The 26,875-nt window shown below is 40.8% G+C and overlaps 1 protein-coding gene across 1 annotated transcript in view; it reads left to right on the top strand.

Annotated features, from left to right (window-relative positions):
- Positions 1-6,355: 6,355 nt before the first annotated feature.
- Soga3 (SOGA family member 3) overlaps positions 6,356-26,875 on the top strand; it is a 51,701-nt gene continuing 31,181 nt past the window's right edge. Inside the window, exons 1-3 of the mRNA XM_059272612.1 lie at positions 6,356-7,495; positions 7,969-8,193; positions 9,390-9,548. Of these exons, the coding sequence (XP_059128595.1) occupies positions 6,356-7,495; positions 7,969-8,193; positions 9,390-9,548 (1,524 nt within the window). The remainder of the gene's footprint in view (positions 7,496-7,968; positions 8,194-9,389; positions 9,549-26,875) is intronic.

The raw sequence follows: 26,875 nt of genomic DNA, 5'->3' as shown, positions 1-26,875 counted from the left end.
TCTGATCTCCAGGTAAACTTTATTTATTAACATACAAATAAAATATCACATTTCAGCACAAATAAAATATCACTGCACAACTTTGTATCATTAAAGGAAGAAACTAAATTAGTAGAATGGGAGCATTGCTGTTACCGACTAGGAAGTACTTTTTGGTACAGATGTTGATGCACTTCCTTGAAATTCAGTTTGAATATAACTATCTCTGGTGACATAAGGAAGAAAATTAATAAAATGGAAATTAGAAGTATTGAGTATATCATTTTATTGTTGTTTCTTGGGGTGTGTGTGTGTGTGTGTGTGTGTGTGTGTGTGTGTGTGTAGTGTGTTTTTAAAGATAAGGTTTCACACTGCCTCCCATGATTGACTAGAAATCATTATATAGCCCAGGCTAGCTTTGAAATAATGCCATTCCTTTTTCCTCAATGGAATTACATGTGTGAACTACCATACACAGCTTGAGCATCTATAACTTACAAGAAGTATTTGTAAAAGTCTAAACAGAATTGTGAATGTCTGGAGTTTGATGGCAGTTATAAAAGAAAGAATAAAGGTAAGTACTAAGCTTTTACAAGAATAGCTGCAGATTCAGCGCATTGTAGAATTAAGGGCTGGCATGCACAAGGCCCTAATGTTGATCCCCAGAACCACACACACCAAAAGAGTATTTTGAAGACAAGTGGATATTGAAACAAAGGAAAATAACATAGCAATGAAAAAAACCAGTGTTCACTGAGAAAATATATAAAATAGTATCCTCATTAAGAAAGTAAATAAAGAATATTAGATTTTTTTCTGGACTAAAAGTAGAATAGAATTGTAGGACAGAAAATTTTCACATAGAATGTAAATTAATAGCTTTGCCCACAAACATAGATAGTTTATGCATAGGTAGACAGATTGAGCTGAGATGGGGATAAATCAGCCTTAGACATGTAGATTTCTAAGTTGTAATCATTTCAAGCAGATGTTTGAGACAAATAAGAAGCATACTTGATAATGAAAGATGGAATTTTTGAGTTCTGATTATGAAGTTGAGAAAATCATTTAACTTCTCTGGACTACAGGTATGCTACTGTGTTATACCTGAGGAAGGCAAAATTTTCTCTGGGGGGGATTTGAGTTTACAAAGTGAAAAGTTTTGGCCAACTAAGGGTAAAAAATAAAGCTAGTCAGTATTAACATACGTGGGCCTCATTAAAATCACAAAAATTGAAGATTCATATAGTAAGCTATATATTTAAGGGTTTCAAAGTTAAAAGGTTAACTTTCTTCCCTAGACTGAAGATCCATTATCTTGCTGTGCTATAGAAAATACAACTCATTATTACAAGTAAACAATAAAAGCTCAGTCAGTAAGCCTGCTTCTGAAACAGCAAAAATAACGCCAAAGCCTTCTGAACTCTGAAGAAATCTGCATTTGCTTAATTGAAGAAGTTTAATTTTTTCAAATACCTGGGTTTTTTTTTTTTGGTTTTTTTTTTTTTTGTGCATGAGTATTGCCTACATACATGTATGGGTGCCGTGTGTGTAGTATGATCATAAGAGGCCATCCAATCCCCTGCCACTGTATTTACAGCCAGTTGTGAACTGCCACATGATGTGGGCATCAGGAACTAAATTTTGGTCCTCTATGAGAACAGCAAGTGACCTAAACAACTCAGTCTTCTCTCCAGCCCCATGAAGAAGTGTAATTTTTACAAAGAAATAAGGGGATAACCAAAATACAATTCTATTTAAAACCTTTTCTTGTAAAGACACGTCAATATTGTTTCTATGCATCCTATACGGCTATGGTTTTCAACACTGAGACTGTACATGCCTAATGTACAAAACGATCCTTTTGGGCACATGAACTCTGATGTAAGCATTATTGATTTTATTAGACTTTAACCAAATACAAGTTGTATGGAAATAAATACTGAAATGGAGATGTCTAAGCTGATCACTAGTTTTCAGACAAGCAGAACTGTGTTTTGTGTCCCTAGATTATTTTTATATCAAGGTTTTATTTATAAAGATTGACCTAAGAGGTATTTTACCCATTATTGTAGTATTCATTAAGTGGGAAATGTGGATCTTGCCATCTCTTAAGAATGTTGCCGGCCGGGCGGTGGTGGCACACACCTTTGATCCCAACACTCCAGAGCCAGGTGGATCTCTATGAGTTCGTGGCCAACCTGTTCTACAGAGTGAGATCCAGGATAGGCACCAAAACTGCACAGAGAAACCCTGTCTCGTGAAAAAAAAAGAAAGAAAGAAAAAAGAATGTTGCAGTTTAGAGGGCTGGGCCTGGTGCCCCACAAGTTCAATTCCAGTGCTCAGGAGGCAGATATGTTTGAGGCCAGCCTGGTGTACATAATGAGCTCCAGGCCACCCAGGAATACATACTGAGACCTGTCTCAAAAACAAATAAAGACACACAAAAAAGAGTACTGCAATTTATATTGGGGTACATAATGAAGAAGTGTTTAACACAAACTCAAAATAACTTATGGCTCTATTTTTGCTATGCAAATCAATGATTGGACGTCTCATCATAGATATCACAGGATTTACTCTTCCAGTTTCTCCATATTCAAGAATAAGAACAGTATCTCTGTTATCTCAACTTTCTCTAATACATTTGAGCCTTCTCGGCACAGGGACGATTTCTTGACTTTCTTTACATCGCCAGCACCTTGGACAGTACTGGCCACAAACCAGTTCACAGCATCTGTTTTACAGCCTGAAATGATTTCCTTGTGATACCATATTTGATGTCACTGGAGATATAAATTACCTAGGCCTAAATATGCTTTCATTTCACTGTGACAAACTGCTCCTGTGCAAATTACTCTCCAATCATTGTCATTTCACTCTTAAGACCGGATTTATACTTACAAAGTCTCCTGCTAAATTAACACTAGGCTAGACACGTTGTAAAATATCTAAGTCTTAGCTCGCACAAAACCACCCGATGTAAGAGAGGTTTAACGCCTAAAAATGTCCTCTTAATACAAGATTAATATATTCTTACCTGGAAGTTTACAAGGGGATTTTTAGGGGCAGAAAGGAGGCTCTCGGGCCTGCTCTCTAAAATAAAATTAGAAGGAAAAGGAGAAAATTTCCCTCAAATTTTAAGAATACTATTACTGTGGAACAATATGGATAAACGTAAATTGGAAACACATTTTTCTTAACTCCCTGCTCAGCTGATACTTTATAAATACACTCTTCCTGACTCCTATTACTCAAGTGCACAACAGTTAAAAAAAAATGTGGATCCCAGAAACTACCAGTTTGTTTTCACTGAAGAAACTGGCCTTTGGTGAGGGGAGGGCGAACGTGCTCGGTGCTACTTCACCGTCATCAGCAAGCATATTCGCTTTGCACTAAATTAAATCGTTCCTTCGTATCTTTGTAAGCACCCTTTGTTTGTGGGACGGCGGGTCTGACAACCATTGTCTATTCGCGGAAATGCCATCCCAGGACTCCGCCCGAGAGCTGGGGGTGGGGAAGAAGCCGCGCGTGGAGAGATCGACTGAGAATTAAAGTGAGTGAACAAAGAGAACTCCCGGCAGCCAGCCGTGCGCCAGCGCCTCTCAGCTGCATCAGGAGACTCCAGAGGGTCAGGCCGAGGGTGCAGGCAGCTCCAGCGGGCCTCCCAAGGAAAAGAGCTCGAGTAAATAATTGATGGAGATTGATCGGACCTGAGACAAAGCATTGCAGGAAACCAATACATCCGATTTTAAGCGGTTTCGGAGTCTTCTGCCAAGTACAGGAAATGGGAGTGGAGCGAGGATTTTGATGAGCCAGGCTGACAATTCTCCATCTCGGGCGTGGCTCTGGCCTTTTTGTCTACTTGCCTCCCACCCGCTACCCCGGTTCCCCATCCTCACCTTCTCTCTCCTCTTTCAGTAACCACTCCGGTTACTTCTCTCCTGTCCTCCCTCCAATCCCGCCCTCTTTCCAGCCCAGTCCGGTGAGGTCAGCTCATGAATACCACTGCACTTCCTGGGGATCGTCTGGCACGGCTTGGTACCCGGGCATTGGCCTGATGCAGTTGCAGTTCCAGCCCAGCCAAGCATCGCCAGCTAGGAACCGGCTCCCAGAGTTCCGAGTCTTTGTGGTTACCGCCTTTGTTTGGAGAACCAGAGTGGGTGTGGATCCGGTGCAAGCAAGCCTGCTCAGCAAGAAAGTCAACACTACGAAGTTGAACTCTCCCTGAAAGATAAACCCGGAGGACTCCAAAATATCAGGAAGAAAGCAGTGCTGATTTGCATCAACTTCCTGGAAGCAGCGCCTCTGCAGAGAAGTGAGAACTTCTGGATTTCTAAAGAGAAAAGGATGAGAAACGGGGTGGGTCCTGGGACAGACAGGATTTGAGATGAAAAGGCTTGATTTGGTCCTTACTGAAATTGCTTGGATGGCGATTTCCACTGATGAAAGAAAGGCTTGGGATAGAGGCTGCTAGCTAGATGCCTTAGATTGTGGAGTTAGTTCCTGAAACCCAAGTTTTCTTTGAGGTTAAAGTAGTCTGGGGGGGGGGGGGGTCAGGCTTCTCAGCTAGCTTCTCAGCTCCTGTGTGGTTCTGCTTAGTTAAATATAAATTTGTGTTGCCAGTGTAATTAAGTTGGATGGCCCACATTATTCTGACCCATGGTAAAGTAGGCCAGACATTCTAGCAGTGGGTAACTTTGTTTTCCCCTCTGAAGAAGTCTTTATCATTGCATTACACAGTGAGTTGAAAAAGAGATTAAAAGAAGCAGAGGCAGAAAAGAAGGTGTAGAAGGGGTATTGGGGTATTATTTCTTTGTGAAGGGAGAGATGATTACATCCTCAATTAAGATACAACAAAAAACAACAGTAATAATCTAAGTAAGATCCCGGGGAATCATCTCTCCTAAAAGGTGTGAGTGTGTGTAAGAGAAGTTTGTGTCTAGTCATGACCTTCCTGTGCTTTACAGATAAATAATGTTCTCCTGGAAAGGGGGCCAATTGAACTAGCTGACTGGGCCACTAGGAAGGAGAACTCACAGGGCAGTAACTTGCTGTTTTCCAGCTTAAAGGGGTATGCTTATTGTGTATCTTACCACCATAAAGGAAGATGAACAGCCTTCCGGGTGCAGACTATTCTGTTCCAAAAATTTGGCTCCATAGGAGTGAGTGAGCATTTTAACATTTAATTTTATCTGTATGAGTATTTTGGCTGCGTGTATGTTTGTGTACCGCATATGGACCTGGTGCACAGGGAGGTCAGAAGAGGGTGTCAGATCCTTGGAACTGGAGGTAGAGTTGTGAGCTACCCTGTGAGTTCTGGGAATAGAACTTGGGTCCTTTGGAAGAGCAGCCGGTGCTACTAACTATTGAGCCCGTTCTCCAGGCCCGTGAGTGGGCATTTTAAAACTTCAACTTGAGTCTATTATATACCACCTAAGGAGATGTTTAAGAATGAAACTGTTTTCTACGTTGCACTTACAACTCACTGCTTCATAAGTACAGAACAAGTGAGTGTAGACAAATTCATCACTAGAAACTTCAGAGCCTGTAGGTAAAGCTGCTCATCAAATTTTCCAACAAGTATTTTTAAGCTACAAAAATAATCTCTTTGGGGTTGCCAGTGACTGAATCTTATAGCTAATTCCTGATGTCACTTTTTTCTTGAGACTGGGGTTGATGTATAGTCACTCTTTATGTTTTCTTTTGTGTTCTCTTCTTAAGAATGTTGGCTATAATTATCTAAAGACAGCATTAGGGGCTGAATGAGGAAAGTGTCATTTATCTACAGTAAATATTCTCTAGGATCTTACATCATAGCCGTGTTTCTTTAATTGACACCTGGGAATACTAATTAAAAAAGTTTTCTCCACTGAACTGTGTTTTAAACACAGATTTGATGCTGAAGAAAGCCGTTTGATAACTATCATATGTAAACATTTCCTTTGCCTTCAGAGGTCCCTTCCGGACCTTATCCCCCGCTCCCCTCATTTCCTTTCCCGTTCATTTCTTGCTGAACCTATGTCTAACCCTTTCCAAAACCTGCTACCTAAGGAATTCAAGCTTCAGCTGCCTTTGACTGAGAGGTGGAAACAGCGCCACTTTGGGCAAAGTGAGAACTAACAGCCCTGCACTCTTTTCCTAGTCAATGGTTCCCATTAAACGCTGGGTTTCCAAATCTCCTAATCCTCTGTAGCTTCTCTTGTCCAGCAAATTCACCTTTGACTCTGCAACAGTGTGTAAACATACTGTATATTTCTCTTCTTTTATTCCCGTCCCAGCTTAGAAAGGAAGGTTGGTGGCAGAAAGGAGAGAAGAGGATGATCTAGAGATGGACCGTTCCATGTCGCATCCGGTAGGTTCTTCCTAGACTGCCATGAGTCAGCCACCGTCCGGGGGCGCTGCCCCAGCCGCAACCTCAGCTTCTGCTGCCGCCGCAGCCACGGAGGGTCGCCTGCACCCGGAGGGCAGCAGCAGAAAGCAACAGCGAGCTCAGTCACCTGCTAGGCCTAGGGACAATTCTTTCCGACAGACCGCCGCGGCCACGCGGTCCCCGCTTGGGGTCGGCACTAAACTCAATTCCGTTCGGCAGCAGCAGCAGCTGCAGCAGCAGCAGCAGCAGCAGCAGCAGCAACAGCAGGGTACCAAGATAACCGGTCGCGGTGCCTCTGGGGCCGGCTCTAGAGGATGCGGAGGCGGGGCGGAGAAGGCGACGCCCGCGGTACCCAAAGGGGCTGCTCCCGGAGCTGTCCAGCCCGCGCCTGGTGCTGAAGGGCCCCCCGCGGCTATCCTGGCCGCTGTGAGCGGCAGGAGGCCCGGACCACCCGAGGACCCACCCCGGGAGATAGAGTCGGTGCCCTCGAAAGTCGGGGAACCCCCTCCGCTCGGGGGAGGAGGGGGAGGGGGCGGGGAAGGAGGAGGAGCCGGCGGCGGCCCGGGGGACCGGGAGGGGGGCGCTCCGCAGCCGCCACCGCCCAGGGTTTGGCGAGGGAAAGGCGTCCGCGCCTCGCAGAGGGGTAGCAGCGGCGGGGAGGGGGTCTCCCCTGCGCCATCCACCGCTGCTACAAGCAGAACCCCCGGCCCGGGCGGCAGAAACTCTGGAAGCGGCGTCGCAGGGGGCGGCAGCGGAGGTGGAGGGAGCTACTGGAAGGAGGGATGTCTGCAGTCTGAGCTCATCCAGTTCCATCTCAAGAAGGAGCGGGCGGCGGCGGCGGCGGCCGCGGCTCAGATGCACACGAAAAACGGCGGTGGCGGTGGCAGCCGCAGCTCCCCGGTCGCCGGCGCCCCTGCCATCTGTGAGCCCCTTGTGGTCCCCTCCTCCTCCTCCTCCTCTTCCTCCTCCCCAATGGCCGCCGCCGCCGAGGGCCCCCAGCAGAGCGCAGAGAGCGGCGGCGGCGGCGGGGCCATGCAGGCGGCGGCTCCCCCATCGTCGCCGGCCCACCCGCCGCAGCTCCAGGAGCAGGAGGAGATGCAGGAGGAGATGGAGAAGCTGCGGGAAGAGAACGAGACTCTCAAGGTGAGGAGGAGAGGGGGGTGGGGACGGAATGGGGGGGGGGGGGGAGGGGAAGTGTGGGGCCTCTAAGGATTAGGGCGTGTCCCCGCAGGGTTGGAAGGCTGCTAACCTGTTAGGGCCACCGGGAGGGAGGGGAACTAGGAAGGTTGGGGAGGTCCATGGCCCGCTCCCAATTCGAAACGGAACCTAATATTCGTATCGTTGTGTTTCATTTAAATGCAAACCCAGGCCTTCATTTCTCCAGTAACCACGATATGCCCCACTTTCTCACGGGCAGAGAGAGCTAGAGTAACAGAATGAAAGAAGGCCTAATCTGGGCCTGGTTTCCTAGTTTCTGCTTTCAGCTCCCTGTCACTCCCGTCTGGTGGAGGAGGCAGTAAAACTAGGTATTGGGAGTAGGCATGGGATGTATGCGGTGCGTGTCGGAGGGGCTAGAGGCAAGGCTGACTGTGACCCATGGCCTGTCGCCGTCTCAGAACGAGATCGATGAGCTGAGGACCGAGATGGACGAGATGAGAGATACTTTCTTCGAGGAGGACGCCTGTCAGCTGCAGGAAATGCGCCATGAGTTGGAGAGAGCCAACAAAAACTGCCGGATCCTGCAGTACCGCCTCCGCAAAGCCGAGCGCAAAAGGCTCCGTTACGCGCAGACGGGGGAAATTGATGGCGAGCTGTTGCGCAGCCTGGAGCAGGACCTCAAGGTCTGCCGCTGTGGGGGAAGGGGAGCGAGGGCGCGCCGGGGTCAGCGGGTGGAGACTTTAGTGAGGGCTCTTTGCATTTTACTTCCCTGATGACTGGCAAAGGGCCTTAGATTCCTAGCGTTCACCACAAAATGTCAGCATCCCAGAAGGGGAAGGAAATGTTCAGTTTAGTGTGTGTGTGTGTGTGGGGGGGGGGTGGTCTCCTGGGAGTAACTCTTCCAGAAGTAACGGGAAGAGGGTTCCTCCCTCCTAGGCTGAAAAAAGGTCATTCATGGTAAAGCACAGACTCTGAATGGCCTCGACTCTCATGATCTGGTTTCCAATGATGTATTCCCAGGGAAGGCCAGGTGGAATCGGATATTCATGAGTAGCAATGTGGGTTACTGTGGAGCATTGACATCCACAACAGGAAAAGCATTGAGAAAATAGTTAAGGTCTCTTTCGGAAAGTCTAGACTTTCACCTAGGACCCTTGCCTATCTACACTCACCAGTTCTGTAACGCCCAGTAACCCATTTGAAAAAGGACCCTATAACAAGCTTGGCAGTAGCGAAGCTCCCTCCATCCAGTCTAAAGCAGGACTGGCTCTGTCCTGAGCCTCTACACTAAATGCTCTGTATCCCTTCAAAACTATATAGTTTCCAAGATAATCTCAAAAGTTGGGGTGAAAATATATACTAGTATTTAAAAAAAAGAATCTCAAGGACTGGAATGCTTGCTAATCTTAAATACTTGGAACTAGCTAAGAGTTATAAGGGAAATAAAAGCAAGTTCCACTACCCAGTAGTTAAAAATGTATTTTCCCCCCATTTCTCAGTGGGGGAAATAGTGGAATCATATAGCTCCTGGTTTTACTGTAAAATTAAAGCAGATATGTTAAATCTATATGTGAACATAAAAAAGTACATATTGCTATGATGTAGTGAAGTTAAATTAATAAAGTCGAGCCAGCCATCTGGCTATTTGTTAGCTGTACAGCCTTGAACATCTTACTTGATATTTCTCCCTCTATAAAGCAGATATAATAGTAGCATCTATCCTGTGGGATTGTTGTGAGGATTAAGTGATTGATATATGAATGGCTTCTAGATCGGGTATTGGGAAAACTGCCACAAAGTATGTACTATGCAAATGTTGGCTCTTGATGCCTTCATAGGAATAAAATTATATTTTATTGCTGCAAACACATAATTTTAGGTTGCAAAGGACGTATCTGTGAGACTCCACCACGAACTGGAAAATGTGGAAGAAAAAAGGACAACAACAGAGGATGAAAATGAGAAGCTGAGGCAGCAGCTTATAGAAGTTGAAATTGCAAAGCAAGCCTTACAGAATGAACTGGAAAAAATGAAGGAGGTTAGTATCTGGTTATTTCATGATGGACTGTGTATGTTCAGCTCTTTAGAACAGAATCTCAAGCATTAACATAACTGCTAAAATTTTTCTTTCTGGATCACAACTTGCCTTCCTACTCAATATAGTAAGAACTAGAAGATGTCATACTATTAGTGGAATAGCAAAGAAAATACTCTAACCTGAACTTCTGGTTTAACTTACTATGAGCTGTAAACTGATGTTTCTGTTTCTGTTGCTGGAATGTGTGTGAATTAAATATATTAAATAACACATGACACACACATGATATCAAGATAAGAAGTGATGAAGTGACGCCTGAGTTAGTTGAGGAGAACAGATTTATGAGATTATTGCTGTGTTCATATAAGAATAAGCTTCTAGAATGGGCAGGGCTGTAAAGCCCATTCAATCCATTCCAACCGTGACTTGAGTTTTCTCTATAACAAAGTTTCCAAAATTGTTTAATGCTCCAAATATTATCCTGAAGACCTTCCACAGCAGCCAAGTCAATCCCATCAGAGCTCTGACGGAAGATTTTCTTTATTTCCAGTAGGGATCTACCTGGTTTTCTACCTCAAAATGGTTAATCTTAATTCTGTCTTCTTAATTCAAAGTTCAAAATGGTTCATCTTAATTCTATCTTTGAGGGTAGAAGATTCAAATTTCTCTTTTTCATGCTCACTCTGTGAACATCCACTCTTCTGAAAGCATAATGATCATAGAAAACAACAGAAAGTCTATCAATAAATAATTAAAGTCACGATAAACATTTTCACTGAACTAAAATATTTTTAAAGCTAATTTGAGTTATTGGCAGTGTAATAATGTATGCAAACTATGAATGAAAATCGGCAAAAGTAGAAATAGCCTCCTGAAGAATTTTCTCTGTTTGGATATATAGACTTCCAAAGAAAATCTCAATCTTTGCAAGTCCTGAGTATTGAGCCACTCATGTCTGCCATTAACAGTAAAAATATCAGCAATGTGATTAAGAATCCATAAATGTAAGGACTCTGAAATGTTGTTTTAGGGGAGCAAATTATTCTTTGTTACCTTTATGTCCATTTACACTAACCTTCAACACCTTTTCATTTTATTTTTTTAATATTTCACTCATTAACTAATTAATTTTTGAGATAGGATCTCTTTGTGTACGTCTGGAATTTTCTACATAGTCTAGGATGCCCTCAGGCTGGAGGTATGCCTCTGTCTCTGCCTCCCTAAGTCTGAGATTGCAGATGTTTGCCACTTACACTTTATCTAAACATCTTTTTAACATGGCAAAATAAGAAAAATACTATTGTTGAAATACGCTTCTTGGCCACTAGTCCAGAGTGCCTTTGTGTTACAGTAGAAAATTCTAAGACTGAGAATCACATGATACGCCTTCACCAGTAACTAATGGAGTAACCGTGAAAAGCCTGTAATGTCTACTTTTCTCTATTTATTCTAAACTGTAAGGGTTGTTTCAAATGATTTTCAGTGTCACCTCCTATGATATATTTTATCCTGCAGTCCAGGACACTGCCATTCAGCGACCAGCTCATATTTACCCCGCTGAAGTTGTGAAGTCAAATAATACAAAGCTAGTGTATGCATACATATGTATTATCTTCAGCAGTAATGCACAGTCAAAGAGTTTCAAAATCTGTGTTTCTGGGGGAGGAGGGAGTGAAGCAGGTAGCTGAATTAATTTGCAAGGACTGCTATCACGAAGTACTAGATACTTTACTTTCTCACAGTCCTAGAGGCCAGAGGCCCAAGAGCAAGGTTATTTCAGCAGGTTTGGTGCCTTCTGAGGGCTGTGAGAAAAGGATGGGCCCTTCTTTATCTTGTTGATGGTCACCTTCATGTTCCCAAGGCAGGCTTCCTGTAGCCACCTGCTTAGAAACTTCTATCTACCCTGCACCCCCTCCCCCACACTCTGTGTGTGTGTGTGTGTGTGTGTGTGTGTGTGTGTGTGTGTGTGTGTGTGCAGGGTGGAGGTCAGCCTCAGGTGGTGTTTCTCGGGATCTGTCCACTTTGTTGAGATAGGGTTTCTCACTGGCATCTGTGGCTCAAGGATTAGTCTAGGCAGGTTGGCCAGGAAGCCCCAGGAATCCATCTATCTTTGCCTCCTCAGTAGAAGGCTTACAAGCATGCACCACTACATCCATCCTTTTTATGTGATGATAAGAATGTAATGCCAGTACTCGGGCTTGCAAGGCAGGTACCTTACTATCTGGCATATTTCTCCAACACCCAACACTTCCTGTTTCTAAGCATACAAGTCATATTAGACGAGGCTTTACTTTCAATGGCTTTACTAATGGCTTTACTTTCAACTGATTACCTTTGTAAAGAAATTATTGACAAATCATTTTCTCTTACTTGGGGATCATCTCCTAACTAGAGATTAGGATTCCAATGTAGGTCAGAAGAAAAATCACTTAATGGCTTAGTGTGGGAAAATGAGAAACTCTATTGTCATTCTCATGAGGCTTCTTCCCTGTTCATGTATGATTTTTTTTTGGGGGGGGGAAGGGGAGGATCTTGGTCTTTGTTTACACCATTAAAATCATTCAAGCAAAAACAAACCTTACTTGATTACCAAAGATAAAAGAGAACCACTTTGTAATTTGATGTCATGTGGATATTTCTCAAGTAAATATTCAGAAACCCGTGTTTAAGAATGGCTTAAGCTGAGGAATTGGGAGATGGCTAAGTGCATGAAATATTAACTGAGCAAGCATGAGAGCATGAGCTTAGATCCCCAGCACGCTTGCAAGAGCCAAGCAGGCCACTACCTGCATTGTGCATCAGTAACCCTCATGGTGCGGAGGTGGAGTGTACAAAGACAGGCAGATTCTAAAGGCCTCACTGGCCAGTAAACCCAGCTGATATGGTGTAATCCAGGTTCAGTAAAAGGTCATGTTACCTCCCTAAAAAAGATGGAGAGTGATAGAAAAAGACACCCAACACTAACCTCCAGTCTCCACATGCTCACACACAAACGCGTACATAGGTACCCGCAAAGAAAGAATGGCATACATGTTTCTGATTTTTCGTCCTGTGTCCTGAAAAGAGGAAAATGCTCATAGACCCACCCACTAGGCAGACAGATAGGCTTTCACCCATCGTAAAATAAAAATCACTTCTTGGTGATGCTTCCTTTCCTAAGGGCTCTGGCTCTCGATTAGGTAAATGTGGGTACCGCACCAATAAGTGAGGGGCCTGAAATATAATTCACGTTCACTGAGGATTAGTGAAAACCCCAACTCAAAACTCTGATTAAATAAGACAACCATGGAAGTCTAGGGAAATGTAGCAGCATTTATGCAAGACATCAGCTTTCTGTGTTTATTGTGTGTGGGGACCATATATTTATGTTCATGTGTATGCATGGGCATGGAGGTCAGAGGTCAGCATCAGGTATTTCCCCTTATTGATCTATACCTTAGTTTTTGGTATAGTGTCTCTCACTGGATCTGGGTGGAGCTCTCCATTTTGGCCAGACCGTCAGAGACAAGAAGTCTTCAGGTCGCGGCCGCTCCTCCCATAGGTGCTGAGATTGCTGTTATATGCTGCCATCCCAGGCTTTTATGCAGTTGCTGGGGATCTGAACTCAAGGTATTATGCTTGTTCAGCAGGCACTGTCCTTACCGAACAAAGCCCCCAGCCCAGGACATTAGTTTTTAAAAGTAGCTTTTTACTAAAAAAAATAATATCAGAAAGTGTGTGATGGGAGGAGGGGAGAAAAGTAGGAAATTTGAGAAAGAGATGTCTGGCATGTGGACATGTAAAAAGTACTAAACTCGATAAAGGAAAATGAAAAATAATCTGACAGGCATAATCAGCTTCCCAAGGCTGACTCCATAGTGTCAGAAAACACCTGTAGGAAACATGGTTTAAAAATCAGAAGTATCCCATTCAAATAAGGTATTTGAAATGATAATGCTGTTGCTGTCTAAGGGAACAATGCTAAAACTGAGCTCAGACTGTTGAGGTGTCTTAGGAGGTAAAGGTACTTGCTTCCAAGCCTGAAACAGTCTGAGTACGATTCCCAGAACCCACATGTTAAAAGGAGATGACCAACTCCTTAAAATTGACCTCTGAGTTCCGTATGTGGGCTGTGGCATCCCTCAAATAACTAAAAAAATATATAACAGTGATGAAAATAAACTGAGCTGCTGTGGTACCTATGCTACTTGGTGGGCTGGAGCTGTTAACTGCCAGCTTTCTCATTTGTAAAGTGCAGATATTGAAATCCTTCCTAAGAATTAACCACGTGAACTAGAAGCCTCTTGTGCTGTTCTACCCATGGAGAAAAACAGAACCATGTCAAATTCTGGAGAAGAAAAGAAACTAGTTACAGAGTAAAATCATGAAATATTAAATAAAGGCAGTCCTCTAATTCTATAATTTCAGCTGCGTATGTGGATCCATATAGATGTTGAACAGTGCCCATGAGACCAATAGACCATCTGCTAGAGTTTGGAACCATTTACTAAAACTTTAACTAGCTTCAAGGGTATTGACCAATTGCTCTCAGAGCTGGTGGCTGCAGAAAGTCCTATGCACCTGCGTACATCCATCTGCTTATTGTCTCCCTCCGAGAGAATGGAGTAGGCACTTGGGAGCAAGAACTGAGTAGAAGCAGGATGGGGTAATTAGTTTAGGCTTTTGCAATTTGTCCCTTATATTGAAACAGCTGATATTCTGCCAACTGCAAACAAGAGGGACCTCTTAAAATGCTGCCTTCGAATCTTAATAGCATTTTCATCCCCATTATGAAACATTGATTTGCTAGTAGCAGTATGTCTTTTTCCTGGAGTAAAATGCTTTTACCTTTCTATAACCCAGAGAAAGAAAGATAGTGAGCATCATTACAGATCAGAGCAAACAGAGATTTCTGTGAAAGTCATTGTATCCAAACAAGAAGCTCTTTGGATGTCAGGATAGGTTTATGCACAAATAAGATAAAGTCAGGGTTTTGTGGGAGGTGGCTCTGTACATATTCTCTGAGTTCAATGAGGTTTTGCCCCTGTGAAATCGGTCAGTGCCCTCTACGGGGTTCTCCTGCTGCGATAAGAGGGAGCATCATTTTTGAATGCTTCGAAGTTCCTTATGCTCATCATGCGGAAGGGGCTCTTCCTAGGTCATCTTAAATGCCTACTGTTTGAAAAACAGTTCATGGTAGATACTTGAACAAAAGTCATTAAAAGAAGACCAGAGAGAAAAAGAGCAGGTGACGGGAACTATTCACTGAATCTCTTCATTTCAGAACCTCTCTTGTCTTTGTTGTTTCTTCTCTCAGCCTTACATAAGCTTAGAGAAAATAATTTTATTAACATTTTCCAGTCTTGGCTCTAGAGGGCTCTTAACTGCCCAGCTGCAATAGCGTTATCTGCCTTGGGATTGTTATTTTCTGTGTGCTTGGTTTATATGTCCCATGGATTATAATGATATTTCATTCTAGAACACAGAAATAATTAGTACTATAAATTGTAGTGGTGGTATCACTGTTCTTTGAATACATTGTGATCGTATCAATACATCTGGTATTTTTTTACACACAGGACATTTTAGTAGATAAATGTATGCCCTTTATGTTCACAATTTTGTGTGTGTTTTCTCATGTAAAATTACGTACTGTTATTAACTAAATTTCGTTTTGTTAGTCACGTTTATCTAAGTTATAAGGTGCAAAAAAGCTATTCTGAATGATAAATCAGTGACAGTATAGCCCACAATGCAGTTTTAATTCTTGGGAATGCTTCAACAGTGAGTATTTTACCCTGGTTCTGGTAGTTTATTAAAATGTGGAAAATGGGGACTGCAGAAATGGCTCATTGGTTGCTGCATTTGCTGCTTTTGCATTGCGCCTGAGCTCAGTTCCCAGCACCCACATGGTGTCTCACAACCACCTATAACTCCAGTTGCAAGGGCTTCAATGTCCTCCTCTGACCTCCTTGGCCTCCTGTACATGGTGCACATACATACACTTACTCACATGCTCATGTACATCCAATAAATACTTATAACAGTCAATGCTGTTGAAATGACCATTATTTTTAAGCACATAAGAATTAATTTTCTGGACATAGCTAATATTGCTATGTAAGCACTGGGAAGCTTGCCTTCCATGAAGTTACAATTTATGGTCAACCCATTTTTATTGCACTTTTATTTATTTTGTCTTCTTATGTATGTGCACGCACACAAGTCACAGCACCCATGTGTAGGTCAGAGAACAACTTGTGGGAGTTGATTTTCTCTTTCTACCATGTGGGTCCCAGGGATTGAACTTGGCAGCAGGTGCATTTACCTGCTGAGACATCTCCCACACTGCTAAATACAATTACAAAAAAAGTTTGAAATATAGTTTGTTTCAAACAAAATAGTATTTGTTTGAAAATATCTGTTGGTTGAGAAATTATAAATTTTACTGGATCTTTTAAACAAAATTACCTATGTAGTGCCATATACTCAGAAGTCATCCCCAAATTCAGTGTTAGGCCAGTGACAATTTTCCCAGATGTCAGGGGGAAGCAAAGTAGGTCTTAGATAAAAAAATAAATAAATTGGTGTATTGTTTTGTGAAACACGCTGAATACTTATTGAGAACATACATATAAAATTTATGATTGTTTATATAAAAATACAGGTCAGTACTAACCTTCTCCCCAAAACATACACAGATAGTTGATCAGATCCCAGCTCATTTCTTGGTTGTAATTTTTAACCTCATATTTAAATACCACAGAAAAGGGAAGGGTAGGGAAGGGAAGGGAAGGGAAGGGGAAGGAAGGGAAGGGAAAGATAATTTCATATGATTAAACACACTGTGTGAGCACCCTTCCACTTTCTATCTAAAATCCCTATCGATCTTAGTGTTTAAAACTTAATGAGCACCACCATTCAATAGTTGGGTCTGAAAGTCTGCTGAATTTGCTGATCAAACATATTCATGAGAGCTGAGTCCCCATCATTTGTCTCTGCTTTGGTCCAGTTTAATATGGTCAAAGAACTCTGGGCTGAGCTTTGAATGACCCACCCCTGAGAGGTCAAGTCAGCAGTTTACCTATAGAAAAATCTCCATTCCAATAGCTACTGTAGTCATTGAAAGTTGTTTACCTTTCCGACTTCTGTATCCAGCTTGTTCTAAAAAGTGACTTAGATGCTTCACAATAAAACTAGTTAACAGTTGAAACAAAGGTTTAAAAATCAAGTCAAGTCAAAATTCTGAAATGATGGAAGGAAGCTTCGTCTAAGGGAAGTGCATTGTTGTGGAATAGCTCCGAGTTTAGCTGAAATCAAAGTTGGGGAAATATTGAAAGAACTTCTTTCCCAGCCATAGCCAGACATGGAGGCAACACTCAGCTTCTAAGAAGTTTTGACTGTTTCAGACAGACTCTATAACAGCCAGCATGAATGATGAGTGCACTAAGCAATGCCTGCTTCTCCTCTACGCAATTACTAAATTAGGAAGTTTTCAGAAAATAAAATCATGTATTTTGTTATGACCCATGAACTTGAATGTGATTTATTAGAAAGCGCTTATACTCTGGAGTCTGGAAACTGCATGAGGCTTTAATTGTCATTTCCTATGACAAATATTTGAAATTTGTAGTGGTAAGTTTCTTCGTAAGTGCATAAGTTAAACAGTGTTCTCAAAGGTCCTTATAAAAGGGGCATTTTCCATGTGGTCAGCTATCCATTGATATTCTCCTCTCCATTGGTAAAAGTGAATCTAATTACTGGATGGTTGTCTTGCTGTCTCAAAACGCCTGACAAAAACAATTTAAGGAGGAATGGTTTACTTTTAGCTCTCAGTTCAAGGAGATCTAGTATGTGATGGCAGCAGGAACTCCACGTGGCCAGTCACGTTGCATCCACAATCGGAAAGAAAGGAGTAATGGCTATCAGCGCTCATCTCATTTTCTCCTTTCTATTCAGCCCAGGACACCAGCCACCATAGTGAAGGTGGATCTTCCCACCTCAACCTAATCTAGATAATCCCTCACAGGTGTGCCCCAAGACTTGTCTTCTAGGTATTGGCAGTCTTTCTAATTGGCAATCAGTATGAATAATCAAAATCACCGTAGTTTAGCCTTTATAAATTACTTTTCCATGTTCTTTACTGTAGTGTGATTGTAACATGAATCTTAACAGGTCTTAGTAATAAAAACAAATCCGGAGCCAGTTATTGGGGTGAATGCTGGAAGATCAGAGAAGCAGAACAAGCCACAGTTATCTCACCTCACCAATTCCTTAGCTGATTTTGTTTCTTCAGACTGGAAGCCTCTCTGTCCTTATCCAAATGAATCTCAGCTGAACTGCTTCTTGAAAACCTGAAAGCTTAACCAGCCAAATGCTTCTAGTTTTTGGTCCTCATGCCTTATATACCTTTCTGCTTTCTACCACCACTCCCTGGGATTAAAGGTTCGCTTTCTGGGCTTAAAGGCGTGAGTCACCATGCTTGGCTGTATCCTTGAACACATGGATTTCTGCCTCTGGAATGCTAGGATTAAAGGTGTACGCTACCACTGCCTATCCTCTATGTTTAATATTGTGGCTATTCTGTCTCTGACCCCAGATAAGTTTATTAGGGTGCACAATATTTTGGGAAACACAATACCACCACAGTGTGATTATATAGATAAGACAGAGAAAAGAGAAGATATGGGGGAGGACATTGTATTAAAGTGTAGATCAGAGTCTAGTTTCATGGTGTAGAAATCAGAACTGAAGATGTTATATGTAGGGCTAAGGACAAAGTACAGCCTTCCTCATAATCTGAGCTGCAGATTTCTTATGTGGCCTTAGGGATCTGCTCTAGGAAGCCACAAAAATCCATATAATAATAAAAAAATTCACTGTCTTTTACAACAAACAAACCAGAGTATTGAATGATGATATCATAACTGAGATGGGCTCTTTTAGCAATAAAGACCTCTAGGTTGAAATCTGTCTTTGTTAACGGCCTGATAACTGACAGTCTCTCACCACTGAGGGCATGCTTCATGACTCAATGAGAACTGGTCCTTGGTAACACATCCAAACATTTGTATTCTCTACTACTTAATTTTAATTGATTAATCTCCCACAATTTTAACGGTTTTAGAAGTTGGCTATATGTTCCCAAAGGCATAATAAAATTTCCTCATTTTGCTTGGGTTTGTATGTATGACGGCCTCCAGAGGTTGTTTTATTGTACAGGATTCTTTTGGCTATCCTGGGTTTTTTGTTTTTCCGTATGAAGTTGAGTATTATTCTTTCCAGGTCTGTGAAGAATTGTGTTGGTATTTTGATGGGGATTGCATTGAATCTGTAGATTGCTTTTGTAAGATTGCCATTTTTACTGTGTTAATCCTGCCTATCCATGAGCATGGGAGATCTTTCCATTTTCTTACATCTTCTTCAATTTCTTTTTTCAGGGACTTAAAGTTCTTGTCATATAGGTCCTTCACTTGCTTGGTTAGTAATACCCCAAGGTATTTTAAATCATTTGGGGCTGTTGTAAAGGGTAATGTATCTCTGATTTCCTTCTCAGCCTGTTTGCCAATTGTATATAGGAGGGCTACTGATTTTTTTGAGTTGATCTTGTATCCTGCTATGTTGCTGAAGGTATTTATAAGCTGTATCAGTTCCTTGGTGGATATAAACCTTATAAAATGAGGCCTGATTAAGAATCTCAGTCCCCATCTTTCAGAATTCCAAGTCTATAGCTGTGATCTACATAGTGTAGGTGGTGCCTTTAGACTTTGGGCCAATATTATGGTTTGACTATGAATGCCCCCAGTCTTGTGCCTGAATGCTTGATCCTTAACTGACAGTGCTGGTTGAGGAGATTCTGGGAATTTCAGAGGTAAAGCTTAGCAGGAAGAATCAGTTCAATGAGGTCAGCATCTTTGAAGGTGATGCTTGGTTCCCAGCCTCCTCCTCACACGTTACTTTCTGTATGCCTTAGATGAACAGCCTCCTAAGTCACATACTCCCACAGCCATGATGTTTCCCAAACACACTGGGCAAAGCAACAATGAATCAAGCACTCTCAACCCATAAGCCCAAATAAACCTTTCCCCTCTTGACCTGTTTCTCTTGGGTGTTTTGTCACAGCAACAAGAAAAAAGTGACAGTCAAAATTAACACTACGATTGTCTACTGCTTCCCTCTACCATGGGCAGTCTTGGTACCAGAGAAGTGCCTTTGTCTATTACTAGAACTGTCAGAATGTAACAGAATGTATCTCTCTAGTCCTTTAGCATGTAGCTTAAAACCCATAAAATGTTGACTTGAAGTTAACAAACATGAATTACTATTATGTTTGTGTATATATGCATAGAAATATATATTTGTAAGGGCTACCTGATATTGCCAACATAGTGATAGTCTATGCACTCAAGTTAATTATTTTATAGAATAAAATAAGTGTGGAAATGACAACCTTTAATGGGCTATGCTTTGAGAACTATTTATTACACCAAATGATTTGATGTCCATGATGTTAGGAGGTTTTCATAAGAACATTCAGGCTGAGTTCTCTGAGGTATGGGCCCAGGCCTGTTTCTGTCCCTACAGATTCCTCAACACCCAGTTTGGATTCAGGATATAAACAATGTGACTATCTTTATCTGTAACATAGTAACTTCTGTTTCATAGTGAGTATTTATTTTTTTTTGTTTTGGTTCTGTTGTTTTGAGACCATAGAGCCTAGAATGCCTTTGAACTTACTGTGTAGCTGAGGGTGCCCTTGAGCTTCTGAGTCCCCTGCCCCCAACTCTCAAGTGTTGGAATTACAGACATGTCCTAGCAAGCCTGATCAGACTTAACTTGAACATATATTTTCCATGTGCTATACTCTAAGTTCCCTCAGACTTGATTGAGTCCATCTTCATCATTTCCATAGCAACGAGTGGGCAACCTGGCACAAAAACTGATGAGCAATAAGTGAGTCTGTAAAACAAAATTTTAAAATTATAGATAAGTGTAGATGAAATTCTAAATGGTCTTAGTAAATAAGAAACACAGAGCCAAATACAGAGGTAAAGCCTAAGAGATCAGAGCAAGACGACTCCCTTTAGCTCACCACTCGCTGCTGTCCTTCCCCTCAGAGAAAGACCTTCTCCTGTGTGACCTGTCTTTTTATTGCCTTTCTGTTCTGCCTTCTCATTGCCTCTAAACCCAACCATGTGACTTCCTCGTCACTGCCTGTCTATACAGACCTCCAGGTTTCTATAGTTAGTACTGGGATTAAAAGTTCAGCTCTCCTTGCTTGGCTGTGTCCTTGACCACACAGAGACTCTGCCTGCCATGTGATCAGATTAAGGGCTTATGCTACCATTGCCAGACTTGTGCTTAATGGTTATGACCTCTGATCTCCAGGCAACTTTATTTATTAGCATACAAATAAAATCATATTTCAGCACAAATAAAATATCACCATAAATAGGAGAGATGTTTTGTCTGAGAATTAAAAAACAAAACGAAAAAAAACACCAAAACAGGGACTCAAAAGTAGGCTTTTTCTGTGGTGCTTAATAAACAAAATGAGGAAGGATTAGGTGGATAAATGCCACCTCATCAACGTCATGCTCCTGCCTCACTGCTTTGTGCATGCAGAAGAGTAGAGGAAGGCTCTATTCATCACATGTGCTAGAACATAGGTGTGTTAGGTTGTTTTGTAGCTTTATGGACTCCACAGCTAACATCTTTGTTCTCTAAACTTAAGAGCCGTATTTCTGCTGAACTCGTGCATACACACCTTACATGTAAAAACTGGGCCTGAAGAGGAGGGTTTCAAGAAGAGAAGCTCGCTGCTGTAGGAGTGTCTTGTTAGCTGTTTAGATCAGAATTCATTAGTTCTCTTTGTTGTGTAACACCTGCACTGCTTTGGAACAGATAACACACAGTTTCATTGCATATTAGGAAGTATTTTCTGAATTAAACATCCGGTTGTTTTGGTGATTTTTAGATTTGACTGCATTTTAATAGATATACAATTATTTATTTGATTTTTAACACAATTCCATTTTTACATTCTGTGGTCATTTATACTGATCTTTGTACAGATGGCAAATGGCATTTGAAGATGACATTTGAAGATGTCATTAAGCTTCCCTCTTGACATTTTTCATTTTATACTAACACATTTCACTTAATAGGGCCATCTATATTCAGCACAGTTCAACTTAGAAGCACTTAAAATAAAAAATTTAAAGTACTCTGCATTCATCTGCTGCCTAGCTTAGTTATTTCCAATTGCTCAGTCAATTAATCATAGAGGTAAGTGCTTCATAAAATTAGCCCTGTTATCTTTTCTTTTCTTCACAAAGTTTCTTATCATCCCATTGGCCAAGAACTGAAATTATAGCATAAATAATAATTAGATGGTACAGTTGATTACTGCATTGCTAAATGTTGACAGTTAATATGGCAGTATGTAGGTATAGCATTTGCTTTCTTGTGCATGGAAGAAAAATTTCAGACCATGGTACATCCATTAAACTTAGGAAAAGCTCATGTGAAGGAATTCTCTTCCAAAGATACATATAACTATTAGATTAGTTTATCTAGTTTACTTATTTAGTTAAGTATAAATTAGAATAATTGTGTTCTATAAGGATTCCAAAGAAGTCTGGGTTTTTGTAACATATACATAATTTTAAGCTTTCCTAATTCCTAAGATAAAAAAATGAAATGAGGAATTAAAAAGTCAGACCATTCAGCCCCAGAGATTAGACATCAATGATACAAAGAGGACCCTAGACTAATCTGGTTAGTGCTAAATTATTTATTGTTACAGTATACAGTTTCAGTTTTAAGCTGTCTTTCCTTTCATATGCCATTATGTAGCCATATAAAAATCCTATGTTTGTACTTAATGACTTTGAACCACATCCTGAACTGTATACAGTATTCTCGAGTTTATTTTCCAGAAATGTTAGCGATGTTATCTCTTCTGTATGCTGACTTTTAAAAGTTGGCACTGGTCAACTTCATATAAGATTGGTGTATTGAAATTATTGATGGAAAAAATAATGTTTCTCACACTATCTATTCTGTTTTGTCTTAGCTCTGGGTTTTTGTTTGCAGTAAGCAAGTATGAGTTCAGCAATATAGGCAGGATTAAGAGAATTGAACAGGGCTTATGAGGCATTTGGAGAAGATGAATAATACTTGTGAACCCTCACCACTCTGATGGATGATTGGTAGATGATAGATAGATAGATAGATAGATAGATAGATAGATAGATAGACAGATGATAAAATAGAGATATGTAGTAGAGAGATAGATAGATAGATAGATAGATAGATAGATAGATAGATAGATAGATAGATAGATAGATAGATAGATGATAGAATAGCGATTATAGATAGATGATAAATAGATAAATAGATGATAGACAGATAGATGATAGATAGATAGATAGATAGATAGATAGATAGATAGATAGATAGATAGAAGCATTATATGTTGACCTGGTGGTGTCTGTTGACTGTTGACTGACTGAAGGGGACTTGGCTACTACTTTTTAATGTAGTGTTGAAAGGATGAAGACTTGAGAATACCCAGACCCACATCACTTGCCCCTTCTTACCTCAGCATTCCTGCCAATGCCTTTTGTTGGTCCAATCCAAGTATGAGTCAAGCAGAGACTCAGTGAACTCTCCCCTACCCTTTCTGATCGACAGTGAACAGTATTCAGATTGTCTTCCTGTAGCACAGAACAATGTAGAGAAAGGGCAAGAAAGAATCTTGGTAGTTACAAATAGAATAACAACTCAGGGATTAATGCCTAGGCAAGTCCAGGTAATAATCTCTGCTTATAATATATCCAAACTATGTAAATCCTAAATCAAAAAGCATTTGTTCATCTAAAAAAAAGCCTTGTTGTATTATATAGGGCTGGCCGTCACATGCTCTATTTTGTTCTTGTTAGCATTTATTTCAGTGACTCTGAATAGCTAACCTCTCATCCTTTTGTATTTAATCCTTGTTCTCTGTATCCCTCAAAAACTTCTCAGGGTCTCATAATCATTGTATCAGCTCTGCCACGTTGTATCTGTTTTCTAAAGACATCATGGATATTTAACTTTTGTGTTGAATTTTAGTGTCTGAATTTTCTTATTCCCAGTAGTGACCTAGCCTTCCTAGCTCAGCCTCCTCTTCTTACCATTAGTCCATAGAGACCATCTGTGCTCATTTAAGAGCTCAGTGTCTGCTAAGGCTATCTTCTGTTTCTCAGAGTAAGTAGATCTCAAAAATCTTCTTGGATTACTTTCTCTTCTACTCTTGCTAATTTTTAAAATCAACCTGGCAAATTTTATTCGATGCTTGAGGTATAATTTACCAACCATAAACTCAAGTTTTAGGCATATAATTTAATGGCTTTTAGTAAATATATAGCATTGTTGATCCATAACCCAATTTTGGAATACTTGAATCTTTCCATAAAGATCCCATGAGGCCATTTGTATCCATATTCTGTTCTAAACCCTATTTCTCCTAGCCTCAGTTGACTATGGATATACCTCCTGCCTTTAAAACATGGCTTGTTCTTGATGTTTCATACAGTTGTAATCATACAACAGATGGCCTTTGCATATGGCTCTTTAATATAGGAGAAATTTGGTAGGTGGTTCATCCCTGTGGCACAGATATTAGGTTACCCTCTTTCTCTTTTCAAATGCTATCCTACTACCTATATGTCCACACTTTTGTTTTTTTCATTCATTAGAAAATAAACATTGCAATCTTTTGAGACAGGCTGAATGATAACCCACTAGATAACCCAGGGTGTTCTCAGACTCATGGCAATCATGTTGTGTCAGTGTTCAGCTTGAGGCAATACACCTGGAGAATTATTGCATGATCTGAATTAGTATTAATAATAAACCCCTGAGTCAGATGTTGGGGTAAAAGTTGAAAGATTAGAGAAGCAAAGGAGCAACCACAGTCACCTCTTGCCTCCAACTTCTCAGACTGAAAAGGGCCAAGCTTCTGTCTCTGCTCTGCCTTACACTTCCTCTCTCTGCCCAGCCATATCACTTCCTGTCTTCTGTCTGTACAGACCTCTAGACCTCTATGGTTAACTAGTGGCTAACTCTACCCTCTGATCTTCAGACAAGTTTTATTTGTCAAAACACAAACAAAATATCACAACATTTCCCCTTTTTTGTCTAAAATAAAAAGAGATGATTATAACTAACATAGAAAAACTATATACAATAAATACAAGAACTATATACAAATATATACAGGCAATAATTACATCAACAATGTCTAGTCCATTAACATTTGACAAATTCAGAGAAAATACTCCATTATCTATCCTATCTTGGTGAGTCCAAAGGGTTATACCTAATTTATCTTCTATTCTAATTTGCGTTACCAATCCAAAACTATCTTTTGATGTCTCTCAACCCTATACACTTTACACCACTTTAGTGAGTTTCTTTTCTGAATTTGTCAACAAGGAAAACTATAACTATCTAGTCTTCAACTTCCTCAGAGACCCAAGAAGGAGTAATATTATTTGAGTAAGCAGGAAATGCAAGCAGGCAACTTGCAAAAAATGTGAGAAATGACAGAAACAGCTAGCTGCCTGGACAGTCACCCAAGGTTCGTCTATAACATTGGGGCATCATCCATCTTCAGCCTACAAGCCTAGAATATCTGACAGACTTTTCTGTGAAGCAGAACATTCTGAAGGGCTTTCCTACCTTGTCTTGGCAAAGTTCAGCATTCACTTTCTTTTGTGTCCTGCTTGTCCAATTTGGACAGTATACTGTTGGCAGTCGAAGCAAGGGCACTTTCTTGCCCAGTGGCTAACTTTTGCCACAAAGAAACTAAACTCCATATGGAGTTTCTTCGATGGCCATTATCTTCTCTGAAGTAGATTGATGCTGCCAGAAGCAGACATATCTCATTGTCATAAAAAAAACCTATGTTAATAAAATATCTTAAATGCTATATTCTGTAGATCTCTGAAGTGTTTAAAGATGACCCGTCTACCTAAAATATATCTGTTTGACCTTGTAAACATACTTAACATGACTACAAGTTTAATTGTAATAGGATAGGTGACTAACTACTAACTTGCACTTCTTTATTATCCTAAATAGTTTGTAGTGAAAACTTTCAAGGACTAGCAATTTCCATTACATTGTTAAATGAACTGTATAGGTACAATATCTTGAACAAGAATATAAACCTATGTACAGTATGTTCTAACAAAAATAACCTCAAATTTGTATCAATATACAAAAATCCAAACCAATGTAAAATATTTAAAACTAGTAGTTGCTTTTTTGGTCTAAAAGTAGATTCAATAATCTACCCTTTTATTCTATCATATCTATATCCCCCCTTTTTTCTTTTCAGAGTAGGTTTAATAATGTACCTTTTTATCCTATCATTTCTATATCCCTCTTTTTTCTTTTCAAAAGAAGAACCCTGAATCTATCCTCTTTTGTTCAGCTTTTTTTTTCTGGCTATTACCAATAACAACTTGTAACCAACCACCCTAAACCATGACAAATTACCAATAACAACTTGTAACCAACCACCCTAAACAATGACAAATATCCATAACCCACTGAACAACTCAAAACCACTCACCCCACCTCTTGGGAATGTGGGAGTCATTTTCTTAAAATTATTTCCTGCTCTCTGGGAGCAATGGCATCTATAGGGGACTCTGAAAAAAATTGGGATAATTATCAAGTCCTGGGAGAGTGAGCTATATCATTTGTTGTCCAGTCTCTGCATAATGGAAAAATGCAGGGCTTATCTCAAGTCCTGGCTAGAGTAGTCAATGAGGCTGGATCATCTCAGCTAGTCACCTTGAAATTGTCCTGAGCAGTTTGTAGTACAAAACTAGTCTTTGGGTGGTGTTTGTCAGTTTAGTGGCATTACCGCAAATCAGGTGGAATCATCATTGTGGGGGCCTGTGAGAGGCCCCGCAAAGCATTTCCTGATGGCAAAGGGTTACCTAGTCTGTCCCTTGCTAATCTGCATTTATTGGTCCGTTGTCCACCTTTGCCATACCTTCTGCGTTATTCAAATGGGAGGGGTGTTCTGTTTGGATTATTCCTAGAAAAAACATTGTTTCTAGGAGCTCCCTGTCTACAATCCCTTTTTAGGTGACCTTGTTTACCTCAATTAAAACACCTGACATTTTGATTTTTCTTCAAGCCTCTGGAAATCATTTCTCCTATCCAAGCATCATCATGGTTATGAGATTTAATATTGACTGTATCTTGGATCCATTCCTCTATGGGTGTTGATCTTGCCTTTAAAGGCCTAATTACCCTTTTGCATTGTGAGTTAGCATTTTCAA

The sequence above is a fragment of the Peromyscus eremicus genome, chromosome 8b, assembly GCF_949786415.1.
Source record: "Peromyscus eremicus chromosome 8b, PerEre_H2_v1, whole genome shotgun sequence".
Lineage (NCBI taxonomy): Eukaryota > Metazoa > Chordata > Mammalia > Rodentia > Cricetidae > Peromyscus > Peromyscus eremicus.
The sequence above is the reverse complement of the archived record's forward strand: the minus strand, read 5'-3'. Positions and strand labels throughout refer to the sequence as shown.